The sequence below is a fragment of the Propithecus coquereli genome, unplaced genomic scaffold (assembly GCF_000956105.1).
Source record: "Propithecus coquereli isolate 6110/MARCELLA unplaced genomic scaffold, Pcoq_1.0 Scaffold513, whole genome shotgun sequence".
In the NCBI taxonomy this organism is placed as follows: domain Eukaryota; kingdom Metazoa; phylum Chordata; class Mammalia; order Primates; family Indriidae; genus Propithecus; species Propithecus coquereli.
This window is the reverse complement of record NW_012150986.1, coordinates 460664-472883: the sequence shown is the minus strand read 5'-3', so window position 1 is coordinate 472883 and position 12220 is coordinate 460664. Positions and strand designations below refer to the sequence as shown.

The 12220-nt window shown below is 42.8% G+C and overlaps 1 protein-coding gene across 1 annotated transcript in view; it reads left to right on the top strand.

Annotated features, from left to right (window-relative positions):
* The first annotated feature begins 9023 nt into the window (after positions 1–9023).
* The window catches only part of CTPS2 (CTP synthase 2), a 102979-nt gene continuing 99782 nt past the window's right edge, over positions 9024–12220 (top strand). The window contains exons 1-3 of the mRNA XM_012656639.1: positions 9024–9073; positions 9943–10147; positions 11869–12039. Coding sequence (XP_012512093.1) covers positions 9982–10147; positions 11869–12039 — 337 coding nt within the window. The 5' untranslated portion in view covers positions 9024–9073; positions 9943–9981. The remainder of the gene's footprint in view (positions 9074–9942; positions 10148–11868; positions 12040–12220) is intronic.

Sequence of the window (12220 nt, the reverse complement as noted above, 5' to 3'; positions counted from 1 at the left end):
CGCCGGCGCAGTCCGTCCAGCCGTTTCCCCGCCTTTGTGACGCTTCTGCCGCCGGCCGCGCGTGCATCACTTCCGTCCAAAGGCTCTGCCCCTGCCTACGTGGATTGTGACGGATTCCTCGTACGCGTGGAAAGGGGACAAAGGGCTTTCCCCGCGTAGCTCCGCCCCGTCTCTTTGCCTCTTTCCCTGCTTTGTAGGTGGATGACTGACCGAGGCGTGTGAACAGCGTCTTTGTCACAGCCCTACCCAGTCTCATTTTATGACTGCCTCTGAGCAGCTTGGCTAGTGACTTAGCCTTGCCTTTTCAGGTCCAGCTGAGCCGGGCTCCCGCGGAAATGGATGTCTTTAGCCTCCTCCTGAGCCCAAATCAAAACTAACACAAGGCATCCGAGTCCAATTTACAGGAAATACAGAGGGCAGAGGAAGGCGTTAACACCATGGGATGCTGTCAGCAGAATCTAGACTATGAGAAACAATAGGACAGACCACCTTATTTCTGCAAATAAATAGCAAGGAAGAGGGGTGGGGTGGGGAACCCATTCATTAAAAAAAGGCTTAAGAAAGGTAACCCACAGCCACTCATACATTTAATTAGGATCCTAATTCAGTAAACGCATTGGGAACAAAAGTATGACACGTACAAGAATTGGAAATTTGGACACTGGATAGTTGACGAAATTAAGGAATCGTGAAATTACAAATATTTTTAATTGTAAAATACACAAAATTTACCATCTTAACATAAAATTTAGCATCTTAATCATTTTTAAGCGTATGATTCACTTATGTTAAGTACATTCATATTGCTGTGCAACCAATTTCCAGAACTCTTTTCATCTTGCAAAACTGAAACTATTAAATAACTCTCCATTCTTGCCTCCCTCTCACCTTGGCCCTTGGCAACCATCATTGTACTTTCTGTCTCCATGGATTAGACTGCTTTAGATACCTGGTATAAGTCTGTGGTCCCCAACCCCCAGTCCCTGGCCTGTTAGGCTGGCCACAGAGCTCCCCCGGTAACCCCCCCAAACACGCCTGTTCCATGGAAAACTTGTCTTCCATGAAACCGGTCCCTGGTGCCAAAAAGGTTGGGGACCGCTGGTATAAGTGAAATCATTCAGTATTTGCCTTTTGTGACTGGCTTCTTAAGGCTCATCTGAGTTCTAGCATGTCAATTTCTTTTCTTCTTTTTAAGGCTGAATAGTATTCCATTGTTTGTACATACCATATTTTGTTAATCCATTCATAAGTGGATAGATATAGAAATTGTTAATTTTTTTTTTTTTAAGACAGAGTCTTGGTCTGTCACCCAGGCTAGAGTGTCATGGTGTCAGCCTAGCTCACTGCAACCTCCAACTCCTGTGCTCACTGCAACCTCCAACTCCTGTGCTCAAGCAATCTTCCTGCCTCAGCCTCCTGAGTAGCTGGGACTACCAGCCCACACCACCATGCCCAGCTAATTTTTTCTAATTTTGGGGGAGTCTCACTCTTGCTCAGGCTGGTCTTGAACTCCTGGCCTCAAGCAATTCTCCTGCCTCAGCCTCCCAAAGTGGTAGGATTACAGTCGTGAGCCACTGCCACCGGCCAGAATTGTTAATTTTTAAATTGTAGTAATGGTATTTTATGTGTGTGTGTCTGTGTTTAAAGGAATTCTTATCCTTCAGAGAGTCACATTGAGATATTTACCAAATAAATGATAACGTGTCTGCAATGTGCTTAAAATTAATACAGGATGGGGGGAAATGTGTGGGGATATAGATGAAACAAGACTGACCATGGGTTGTTGAAGCTGGGTGATTACATTTCGATGTCTACTTTTCTATATTTTTAATTTTTTCCTCAATAACATGTAAAAAAACAAAAAAACTGGCTATATGAACAACTACCGCTTCAGCGTGGGGAGTTCATGAACACATTTCCTAAGCACAATTTCCGTGACCTGTTGTGGAAGGACACTCTTGATTCCTTCCCCCACTCCCCAACGATTTTGAGAAGAGTAGGACAGTTCCAGTGACCTGGGGGAGTACATGGGGAGGTGATTACAATTCTGATTTCCCTGCTGTCCAGTTTTCCGGCCCGACCTATATTTGCATTTTATTCAAGTCCAGGATTTTTTTTTTTTTTTTTGGAGACTGGGTCTTGTTCTGTGGCACAGACTGGAGTGCCATGGCGTCAGCCTAGCTCACAGCAACCTCAAACTCCTGGGCCCAAGTGATCCTTCTGCCTCAGCCTCCCGAGGAGCTGGGACTACAGGCATGCGCCACCATGCCCGGCTAATTTTTTTTTATATATTTTTAGTTGTCCAATTAATTTCTTTCTATTTTTAGTAGAGACGGGGTCTCGCTCTTGCTCAGGCTGGTCTCAAACTCCTGAGCTCAAACAATCCGCCCGCCTCGGCCTCCCAGAGTGCTAGGATTACAGGTGTGAGCCACCGCGCCTGGCCTCAAGTCCAGGATTTTAGCTTAACAAGCCCAACCTGTTTATTTCCCCCAAACAGCTTTATTAGGATATAATTCACATATTTTACAATTCACCTGTTTAAAGTGTACAATTCAATGGTATATATTTTTGATATATTACACTACTAAATTTGATATTGTGGTAAACATATGTGACATAAATTTGCCATTTTAACCATTTTTAAGTTAATGCAGTGGCATTAATGACATTCCACCCTGTTTTTAGAGTCCGAGTATTGATTCAGCTTTGAAAGTCTGAAGATGTCTTAGGACCAATGCCTTTCTAGAGTTTATTAAGTCAGTGAGAACTTCAAAGTGGTTGACACTTTCCAGAAAAGGATATTTGTTTTAAGTATGATTGGAAAGAGCCTAGAATTTGAGTGAGAAGCCTAGGATGGGGGTTCTATCTCCACCATCTGGTAGGTGAATAAACTTGACTTTTTATTCATCCTTTTCACCCTTCAAGTTTCCTCACCTGCAAAAGGAGTACAGTGCTGGCCCAGCCCATTCAGCAAAATAAAAAAGGTTATAAAAGAACATAAACAATCGACTTTAATGATTGGTTTCCTTTTCCTTTTTAAAAATCATCTCGAGGATCCAGCAAAATGTTATGCTGGATGTAGGCCAGGGATAAAAACTTGTCCAATGAGGACACACCCTTATTCCACACAATTTAGTCAAGCTGCGCCCTGTTACCAAGTTTGTTTCTCTGCTCATTATTTTTTCCATTTGGGATTAATAATACACTAATTGTTACAATGACCCCTTTGTATTTACAGAATATCTTTCATCCATTAGCCTCATAGATGAATGGAGTAAGATAATTGGATGAGGCCCCACATCCTGTCGTGCAGAGTCGGGCTGTGTGTTGATGTCCTGGCTTTGCCACTCAGATTCACTAACGTATCCTTGGTCAAGACATTTCACATCTCTGAGCCTCAGGTTCCTCATTCTAAAAAGGGGATCATAATAACTGTCCAGGTTGTAAAAAGGAAATGGAAGGCGGGAATGCTGGAGGCAACCTCACAAATGCAGCAGGTATTAAGTTAAGCATCACCATCCATACCAACCCTTTTCACAAACATCCCCCCTACTGGGCCCTCTGGAAGACTTGTTTCATTAACAAACTTCTCCAGCCTTTTGACAAGGCATTTCCTCTTTTTTATTTTTCCAATGGAGACCCCACAACTGGGCCTCCCTGAAGGACGCCCAGCTGAGTGAAGCCTCTGCGTGTTTTCCCGGAAGTTGGCATCCCAAACTCCTTACTGCTTCCTCCACGACTTTGCTCTTTCATCCTTGGTGGGGAAAAACTCCACTTTGTTTCGAAATTCGTTGCTTTTTTTTTTTTTTTTTTTTGAGACGGAGTCTCACTCTATTGCCCTGGGTAGAGTGCAGTGGTGTCATTGTAGCTCACTGCAGCCTCAAACTCCTGGGCTCAAGCCATCCTCCTGCCTCAGCCTCCTGAGTAGCTGGGACTATGGGTGTGTGCCACTACGCCCGTCTAATTTTTTTTTTTTTTTTTTGAGACAGTCTCACTCTCTTGCCTGGGCGAGAGTGCCTGCTGTCAGCCTAGCTCACAGCAACCTCAAACTCCTGGGCTCAAGCGATCCTCCTGCCTCAGCCTCTCGGGTAGCTGGGACTACAGCCACTGTGCCTGGCTAATTTTTTCTATTTTTAGTTGTTTGGCTAATTTCTTTCTATGTATAGTAGGGACGGGGGTCTCGCTCTTGCTCAGAGTGGTCTCGAACTCCTGACCTCGAGTGATCCTCCCACCTCGGCCTCCCAGAGTCCTAGGATTACAGGTGTGAGCCACCGCGCCCGGCCCCGTCTAATTTTTCTACTTTTTTGTAGAGTCAGGGTCTCCCTGTGTTGCTCAGGCTGGTGTCAAACTGCTGGCCTGAAGCGATCCTCTGGCCTCTGTACTAGGATTACAGGCATGAGCCACCACACCGGACCCATTTCCTGCACTTTTAAATTTTCATTTCAAACTTGTTTGCTTAAAATAAGTAGAAAGGCTTAGGTGTCTCCTTGGTATTAAGTTACATTTTTAAAAAAGGACTTCCTAAAGTAGCTAATGTGCTGTATTTTTGAAAATACAGAAAACTAATGATTACGTATGTAGGTGGGGAAAGGAGGTGATACCTTTCCTCACCCATCATTAGAGTCCCAGCTGACAGCTCTATAACAAAACACAAGTTAACAAGAGAAAAGCATAGCAGATTTATTTAATCACAGTTTTACATGCCATGGGAGCCTTCCGAATGGAGACCCAAAGGTAGAGGGGAAACTATCTGATTTTACACTTAGGTTCCATGAAGCAGGGACAGATGAGCTACTGGAAATAGACTGAGTGGGGAAAACTAGCAAGGCCTGTCCAGATTCGTCTTGTCCTCTCTGTTGTAGCATTATTCTTCCTTCCAGGTATGGGTAGGATGCCTCTGGAATGAGGGTCTTAATTTCTTCATGGCCAGCTGTTACACAGAAAGGTGAGGGGAGGGAGAGGTTAGAGTCATATTTTTTGGCTTTATGGCTGGCTTTGCAGGGAAAGGGGTTCTATTTTCTATGAACTGCCTTGGGGAAGAGGACTTCCAGTTTCTATTACTTGGCTTGCGGGAGACTGAAGGGCTTGAGACTGGAGGGCAAGAGAAGGTCAGAAATTTTGCTTCTAAGGCCTTCATTTTGGGGTCCTGTTTTCTATGTCCCGACACCTGCAACCCAATCACCTAAATATATTAATTTTTTTTATTATTCCAGCATATTATGGGGGTACAGATGTTTAGGTTATGTATGTTGTCCTTGCCCCCCAATATATTAAAATTTAACATAGTGTGATTTTGATCTTAATTAAAAGAGCATAATCATATATTCAATTTTGTGTCCTTTTTTTCGTGTAATGTAAGCATTTGCTTATATGAAAATTCTTAGGCATAATGTGACTTCACACGAAGGTACTCCAGTTTTCTTGATCATAGCTCTATGGCATTTCGCAATTTTGCTAACTTTTATAAATGGGGAGTCATTTGAACAGGATGACAGTGCGGGAATAAGGTATAATTAGAGTGCAATTTATTTGCCCCTTAATCCCACAGGAAAGGTGAAGTCCAAGAGGGCAGGGACTTTGACTTTTCGTTCATCCTTATATTCTCAGGACCTGGGAACATGTTAAGCACATAATAGATGTTCAATAAACGGTTGTGAGCTGACTGAATCAGTGAGTAGGCAGCTCTGAAAAATGATAATAGCCAACCTTAATTTAGCACTTATTCTGTAAATCCCCACACAGCTCTCTGAGGTAGTTACTATCATCCATGTGTACTGCACGGATTTAGAAAATTAAGGTTTTGAGCAATTGAAGAATTTGTCTAGGGTCATAGCTGTGAGTGCAGAGTCAAGATTCGAACCCAAGCTGTCTGACTCTCAAGGACAGGCACTTATCGAAATTGAACAAATTTTCAACAGTGGGATGAGTAAGGTAGGGCTGTGAAGAAATCATCACCTTGGTGACTACTTGGGCCAGTAAGAGTGGAAAAAGATGAATATTCAGATACATTTTAGATCTCCAGGAGGAGTGGTTTGGGTTTGGATTGAGAATCTTTAAGGCTATAAATACAGCTTGGGTAAGTGAGTGGCCAGGCGGCTAGTGGAGGGGCAATGACACTGATCGTGATCAACTGTTGTGTAGAGAAAGGCAGGCCCGGGGACTTAGGGAGGCCGTTCGGGACGGGACATGTGTATTTTGGATAGCTTAAGTTTACTCACCCTGACCACGGTCAGCTAGTTCCAACTGAACTCACAGCTCTGAAGTGAGACAACTTTATACCTTTAAGTTAAGATAGTTCCTTTTGGAAGACAAGCAGAGGAAACTACAAAATTAGAATGGGCATTCCTTTGAGGAGGACAGAAAAGAAATGGTTAGCTGAAATCTCTCCTACCTGAATGCATTTGTGTTTAATTTCCAAGTACTTTAAAAAATTTGTGAATTATAATTGAAAATGGCATTTATAATTATTAGCTTTTGTTAGTTTCTCTTCTTTCTCTATCTCTGCAGCTGTAATTTTATATTATCGGTCTTAATTGCCCATTTGCCTGCCATGACTACACAAATACACATATAATACTGTTAAGGGCCTACTTTCATGTACATAGTGAAATTACAAGAGCAAAAGGCCCCCGTACACACTCAAGGGAAAAACAAGAGTATTCAAAAAAAAATCAAGAAGTTATTGGGCTTCCTGTAAAACAAAAGGGTTTGAATTAGACGGCAGCAGAAGAGGCAAATACAATTTCCTTAAGATGGAATATTTTTTTCCTGCTTGGATATGCTTAAATGGTAAAACTACCGGGTAAAGAAAAAGATTCAGTGTTTGGCAAGCTTAGTTAAGAAAGGTACACTTATTAGGCTGGGCACAGTGGCTCACACCTGTAATCCCAGCCTTTTGGCAGGCCCAGGCCAGAGGATTGTTGAGGCCAGAAGTTTGGGAACAGCCTGGGCAATATAGTGAGACAAAGTCCCTAAAAAAGTATTTTTAAAAAAATTAGCCTGAGGCCAGACATGGTGGGTCACTCCTGTAATCCTAGCACTCTGGGAGGCCAAGGCAGAAAAATATGAGATCAGGAGTTTGAGGTTGCAGTGAGCTATGCTGACACCAGGGCACTCTAGCTCAGGCAACAGAGAAAGATTCTGTCTCAAAAAAAAAAAAAAAAAAGCTGGATGTGGTGGTGTGCCCCTATAGTTCCAGCTGAGGGAAGAGAGAGGATCATTTGAGCCCAGGAGTTTGAGGCTGCATTGAGCTATGATCATGCTTTTGCACTCCAGATTAGGTGATAGAGCAAAACTCCATCTCTTAAAAAAAAAAAAAGAAGAAGGATACGTTATTATTATTATTTTTGAGACAGAGTCTTGCTCTGTTGCCTGGGCTAGAGTGCAGTGGCTTCATCATAGCTCACTGCAACCTCCAACTCCTGGGCTCAAGTGATCCTCCTGCCTCAGCCTCCCTAGTAGCTGGGACTACAGGCATGCGCCACCATGCCTGGCTAATTTTTTCTATTTTTAGTGGAGTTGGGGTCTCACTCTTGCTCAGGCTGGTCTGGAACTCCTGAGTTCAAGTGATCCGCCTGCCTGGGCCTCCCAGAGTGCTAGGATTACAGGTGTGAGCCACCGCGCCTGGCCCATTATTATTAATAATGGTGCTAATAGCTAACTTTTATTAAGGCCTTACTATGTGCCACCCTCTATACCAGGGGTCAGAAAACATTTTCTGTAAAAGGCTAGATAGTAAACATTTCAGGCTTTGTGGGTTAGAAAGTCTCTGCTCAACTGTGCCACTGTGGCAGGAAAGCAGCCTCAGACAATATGTAAGCGAATGGACCAGGCTGTGTGCCCACAGAACCTGATTCACGGAACGGAAATTTGAGTTTCACACAGTTTTCATGTGTCAGGAAATATTCTTCTTTTCATCTTTTTTCAATCATTTAAAATTGTAGCTTTAAAACCATACAAAAATAGCTTTGACCTGTGCGCCATGGTTTGCTGATCCCACAGTCATGATTTATGTGATCATTTATTCCTCATAATCAGTTATTGAGTCTGGTAGCTTTTTAAAAATGTTGGCATATTTGAATATTGATTTTTTTTTTTTTAGAAAAAAATGACTTTATTTGTTAGAGCAATTTTACATTCATAGCAAAACTGACCAGGAAGTACATGGTTTCCATATACCTCCTGGTCCCCACCCCCCAACCTGCCACACCCAGCCCGCCCACTACATCTGCACCAGAGTGGTACATTTATTATTATACAATCGGTGAACCTACAGCGATGCATCATTATCCCGCAAAGTCCATAGTTTATTTACATCAGGGTTCACTCTTTTGTGTTGTCCATTCTATGGGTCTTGATAAATGTTTAATCGACATGTATCTACCATTACAGTATGGTACAGAGTAGTCTCACTGCCCTAAAAATCCTTTGTGCTATCTCTTCATCCCGCCCTCTCTCCTACCGGGCAGGCACTGATCCTTTTACTCTCTCTGTCGCTTTGTCTTTTGCAAAATGTTGTATAGTTGGAGTTATACAGTTTGTAGCTTTTTCAGATTGGCTTCTTTCACTTGGTAATATGCATTTAAGATTCCTCCATGTCTTTTTGTGGCTTCATGGCCCATTTCTTTTTTTGAGACAGAGTCTCGCTCTGTCACCTGGGCTAGAGTGCCCTGGCATCAGCCTAGCTCACAGCAATGTCAAACTCCTGGGCTGAAGTGATTCTCTTGCCTCAGCCTCCCAAGTAGCTGGGACTACAGGCACGCACCACCACACCTGGCTAATTTTTTCTATTTTTAGTAGAAATGGAGTCTCACTCTTGCTCAGGCTGGCCTCAGGCCCGTTTCTTTTTAGCGTTGAATAATATTCTAAACGATTTTTTTTTTTGAGACAGGGGTCTTGCTGTGTTGCCCAGGCTGGATTCAAACTTCTGGGCTCAAGTAATTCTCCTGCTTCAGCCTCCCAAGTAGTTGGGACTATGGTTGTGTGCCACCGTGCCTGGCTACAAGGGATTGGTATCTTTATTCCACTTTCCAGGTGAAGAAACGGGCACAGAAAGGATAAAGAACTTGCCCAGGTAGTTTGTACAGATTTGACTCCAGTCTGAGTTCTCTCTCTCTTTTTCTCCTTTTTTTTTCGTTTAAGACACACGGTCTTACTCTGTCACTCAAGCTGGAGTGCAGTGGTGGCATCATAGCTCACTGCATGCTGCCTCAAACTCCTGAGTTTAAGTGATTCTCCTGCCTTGACCTCTCAAAGTGCTGGGATTACAGGCGTGAGCCACCATGCCTGGCCCAGAGTCTGAATTCTTAAACATTTTAGCTTGCCTCTGAATTCTAGAGAAATCTGGTTTCTCATGATAAAGTTTGTTTTTGTTGCATGACACATTTGGGAAAGCCAGGGCAATAGAGCCAGGCACTTTGCTTGCAGAAAATATCCACATCTTTCTGTATAGTGACAAAAATTAGATGCCTAGAAGATAAGACTTCATTTCAAAAGGTTCAAGTATTTAGTTTAATTTTCTGTTTGATTGCTTTGTTTTGTTTTTGAGACAGGGTCTTGCTCTGTTGCCCAGGCTAGAGTGCTGTGGCATCATCGTAGCTCACTGCAACCTCAAACTCCTTGGCTCAAGTGATCTTCCTCAGCCTCCTGAGTAGTTGGGACTATAGGTGCACGCCAAGGCCTGGTTAATTTTTCTATTTTTTTTTTTTTTTTTTATAGAGATGGTGTTGCTCTTGTTCAGGCTGGTCTCGAACTCCTGGCCTCAAGTGATCCTCCTGCCTTGGCCTCCCAAAGTGCTAGGATTACAGGCGTGAGCCACCATGCCTGGCCAAGTATTTAGTTTAGATAGAAAAATGCTGTGTGCTTTTGAAATTCTCATTTAATGCACTCTCTGCTTTATGAAAATGTTTCTCTTCCCTGACTCTTAATTGTATTGCCTTTCAGGTTGTATCTGGGTGCTGGCACCCAGCCACTCTTCTGCCAATGAAGTACATTCTGGTCACAGGTGGAGTCATCTCAGGCATTGGTAAAGGGATCATCGCGAGCAGCATTGGGACGATTCTGAAATCATGTGGACTCCGAGTTACTGCCATCAAAATCGACCCCTATATTAACATCGACGCCGGCACTTTTTCACCTTATGAACATGGTATGAAAGAAAACTACTTCCCCCTTATAGTACTAGGTTAGACTGCAGTTCTTGTCTTTTGGGTAATTTCATTAGGATGTAGTTCCAGAAGTGTGTTGCTGGATCCTACTTTGTGAATATGTGAATGTTCTTGTGGTCATTGATACATTGTTCAGATCGCTGACGTTACAAATTAGTCAACTCTTTTGGAAATATTGTACCTTTTGCACGTGGGTTTTGTTTTGTTTTATTTTATCATGAAGGTAATGTGTATCTCTTAACATTTCTCACTGCCTGGAATAACTATTATAAATGTCAACTTTTTTCTTTTTTTTTTTGAGACAGAGTCTCACTGTGTTGCCCAGGCTAGAGTGCCGTGGCGTCAGCCTAGCTCACAGCAACCTCAAACTCCTGGACTCAAGCGATCCTTCTGCCTCAGCCTCCCGAGTAGCTGGGACTACAGGCATGCGCCACCATGCCCGGCTAGTTTTTTCTATATATTTTTAGTTGTCCGATTAATTTCTTTCTATTTTTAGTAGAGACGGGGTCTCGCTCTTGCTCAGGCTGGTCTCGAACTCCTGAGCTCAAACAATCCGCCCGCCTCGGCCTCCCAGAGAGCTAGGATTACAGGCGTGAGCTTTTTTTTTTTTTTGGAGACAAAGTCTCTGTCACCTGGGCTAGAGTACAATGGCATCATCATAGCTCACTGCAACCTTCAACTCCTGGGCCCAGGCAATCCTCAGCCTACCAAGCAGCTGCGACTATGGGCATGCACCATCACGCCCGGCTAATTTTTTCTATTTTTAGTAGAGACGGGGTCTCTCTCTTGTTTAGGCTGGTCTTGAACTCCTGGCCTCACTCAATCCTACTGCCTTGGCCTCAGAGTGCTAGGATTACAGGCGTGAGCCACCGCACCTGGCCATCAATTTGCTCTTGTGTCCTTAAAGTTAATCTTCCAGACCACAGTTACATAACTTATAAGGGAGACATAAATGAGGGTATAAAAGATTTCTGATTAAATTTGTAAGCTAGTCAGCCTTCTTTTTTGCTGTGAACATCTAGCAGTAGGAGTAAATGATATTGTTTTCTTAATCAGGGAGAGGTTAGAGACTTAGGAGGTGGCTTTGGAGCATTCAACTCTGGTCAGTGCCCTCAAGTGACAATAGAGATCTAGAGATGTGCCCAGTAGTCAAGGTGGGTGCTCCTTATGTGATGAAGTCTACACTTATGTCCTTTATCACAGTGCCGGTGGCTTATGGCACATACTGGCTTTTTCCCTCCCTTTCACCAGGTTGCCCCATGGGTTAACTGTGGCCCTGCTTTGCCATCTACTGTCTAACTGTGGCTTTAACCAAGATGGGAATCGAGCAGAACTTCCGTATGCCACTTCCAGACCCCAGGATACCGATGCTTTGAAAGAAATTGCTATTTGTTTTTAAAATTGCTCTTTTAAAGTCCTTTTTTCATGTTGCATATGATGAGTTTGGAAAAGCTAAATCTTGAGGACAGAATTTCAATAGGATTAAAAAACATACCATGATAAATAGCATACCAGAATTTTTCTGATGTATTTTCATGGGTAGAATTGAATTGTTAAATTTCCCCATCAAAATAAGGAGATGGTGACAGAATATGGTTTATAAATACATCTTTTGCTACCTCCTTAATAAAAATGTGTCCATCTTTGAAAAATAATCTATTGGGAGCAAATTTTTAATTTTTACATCTCCTTTTAATCCTAGGTGAAGTGTTCGTCTTAAATGATGGTGGAGAAGTTGATTTAGATCTTGGAAATTATGAGAGATTTTTGGATATTAATCTGTATAAAGACAACAACATCACCACCGGGAAGATATATCAGCATGTCATCAATAAAGAGAGGCGTGGTGATTACTTGGGGAAAACCGTACAAGGTATTATATTCCACAGACATGATCTGTGCTGAGCGCCAGCACACTGCTCAAAAATAGAAGTGAAAATGTCATGGTCCCTGTGTTCTACAAGTTCTAATTCTTTTTAGATCTTTTCCTTCTCATTTTCCTCAAAAATGTCAAGTTCATCCTCCATGTGCCTGATTATATTTTCATCAGTCTT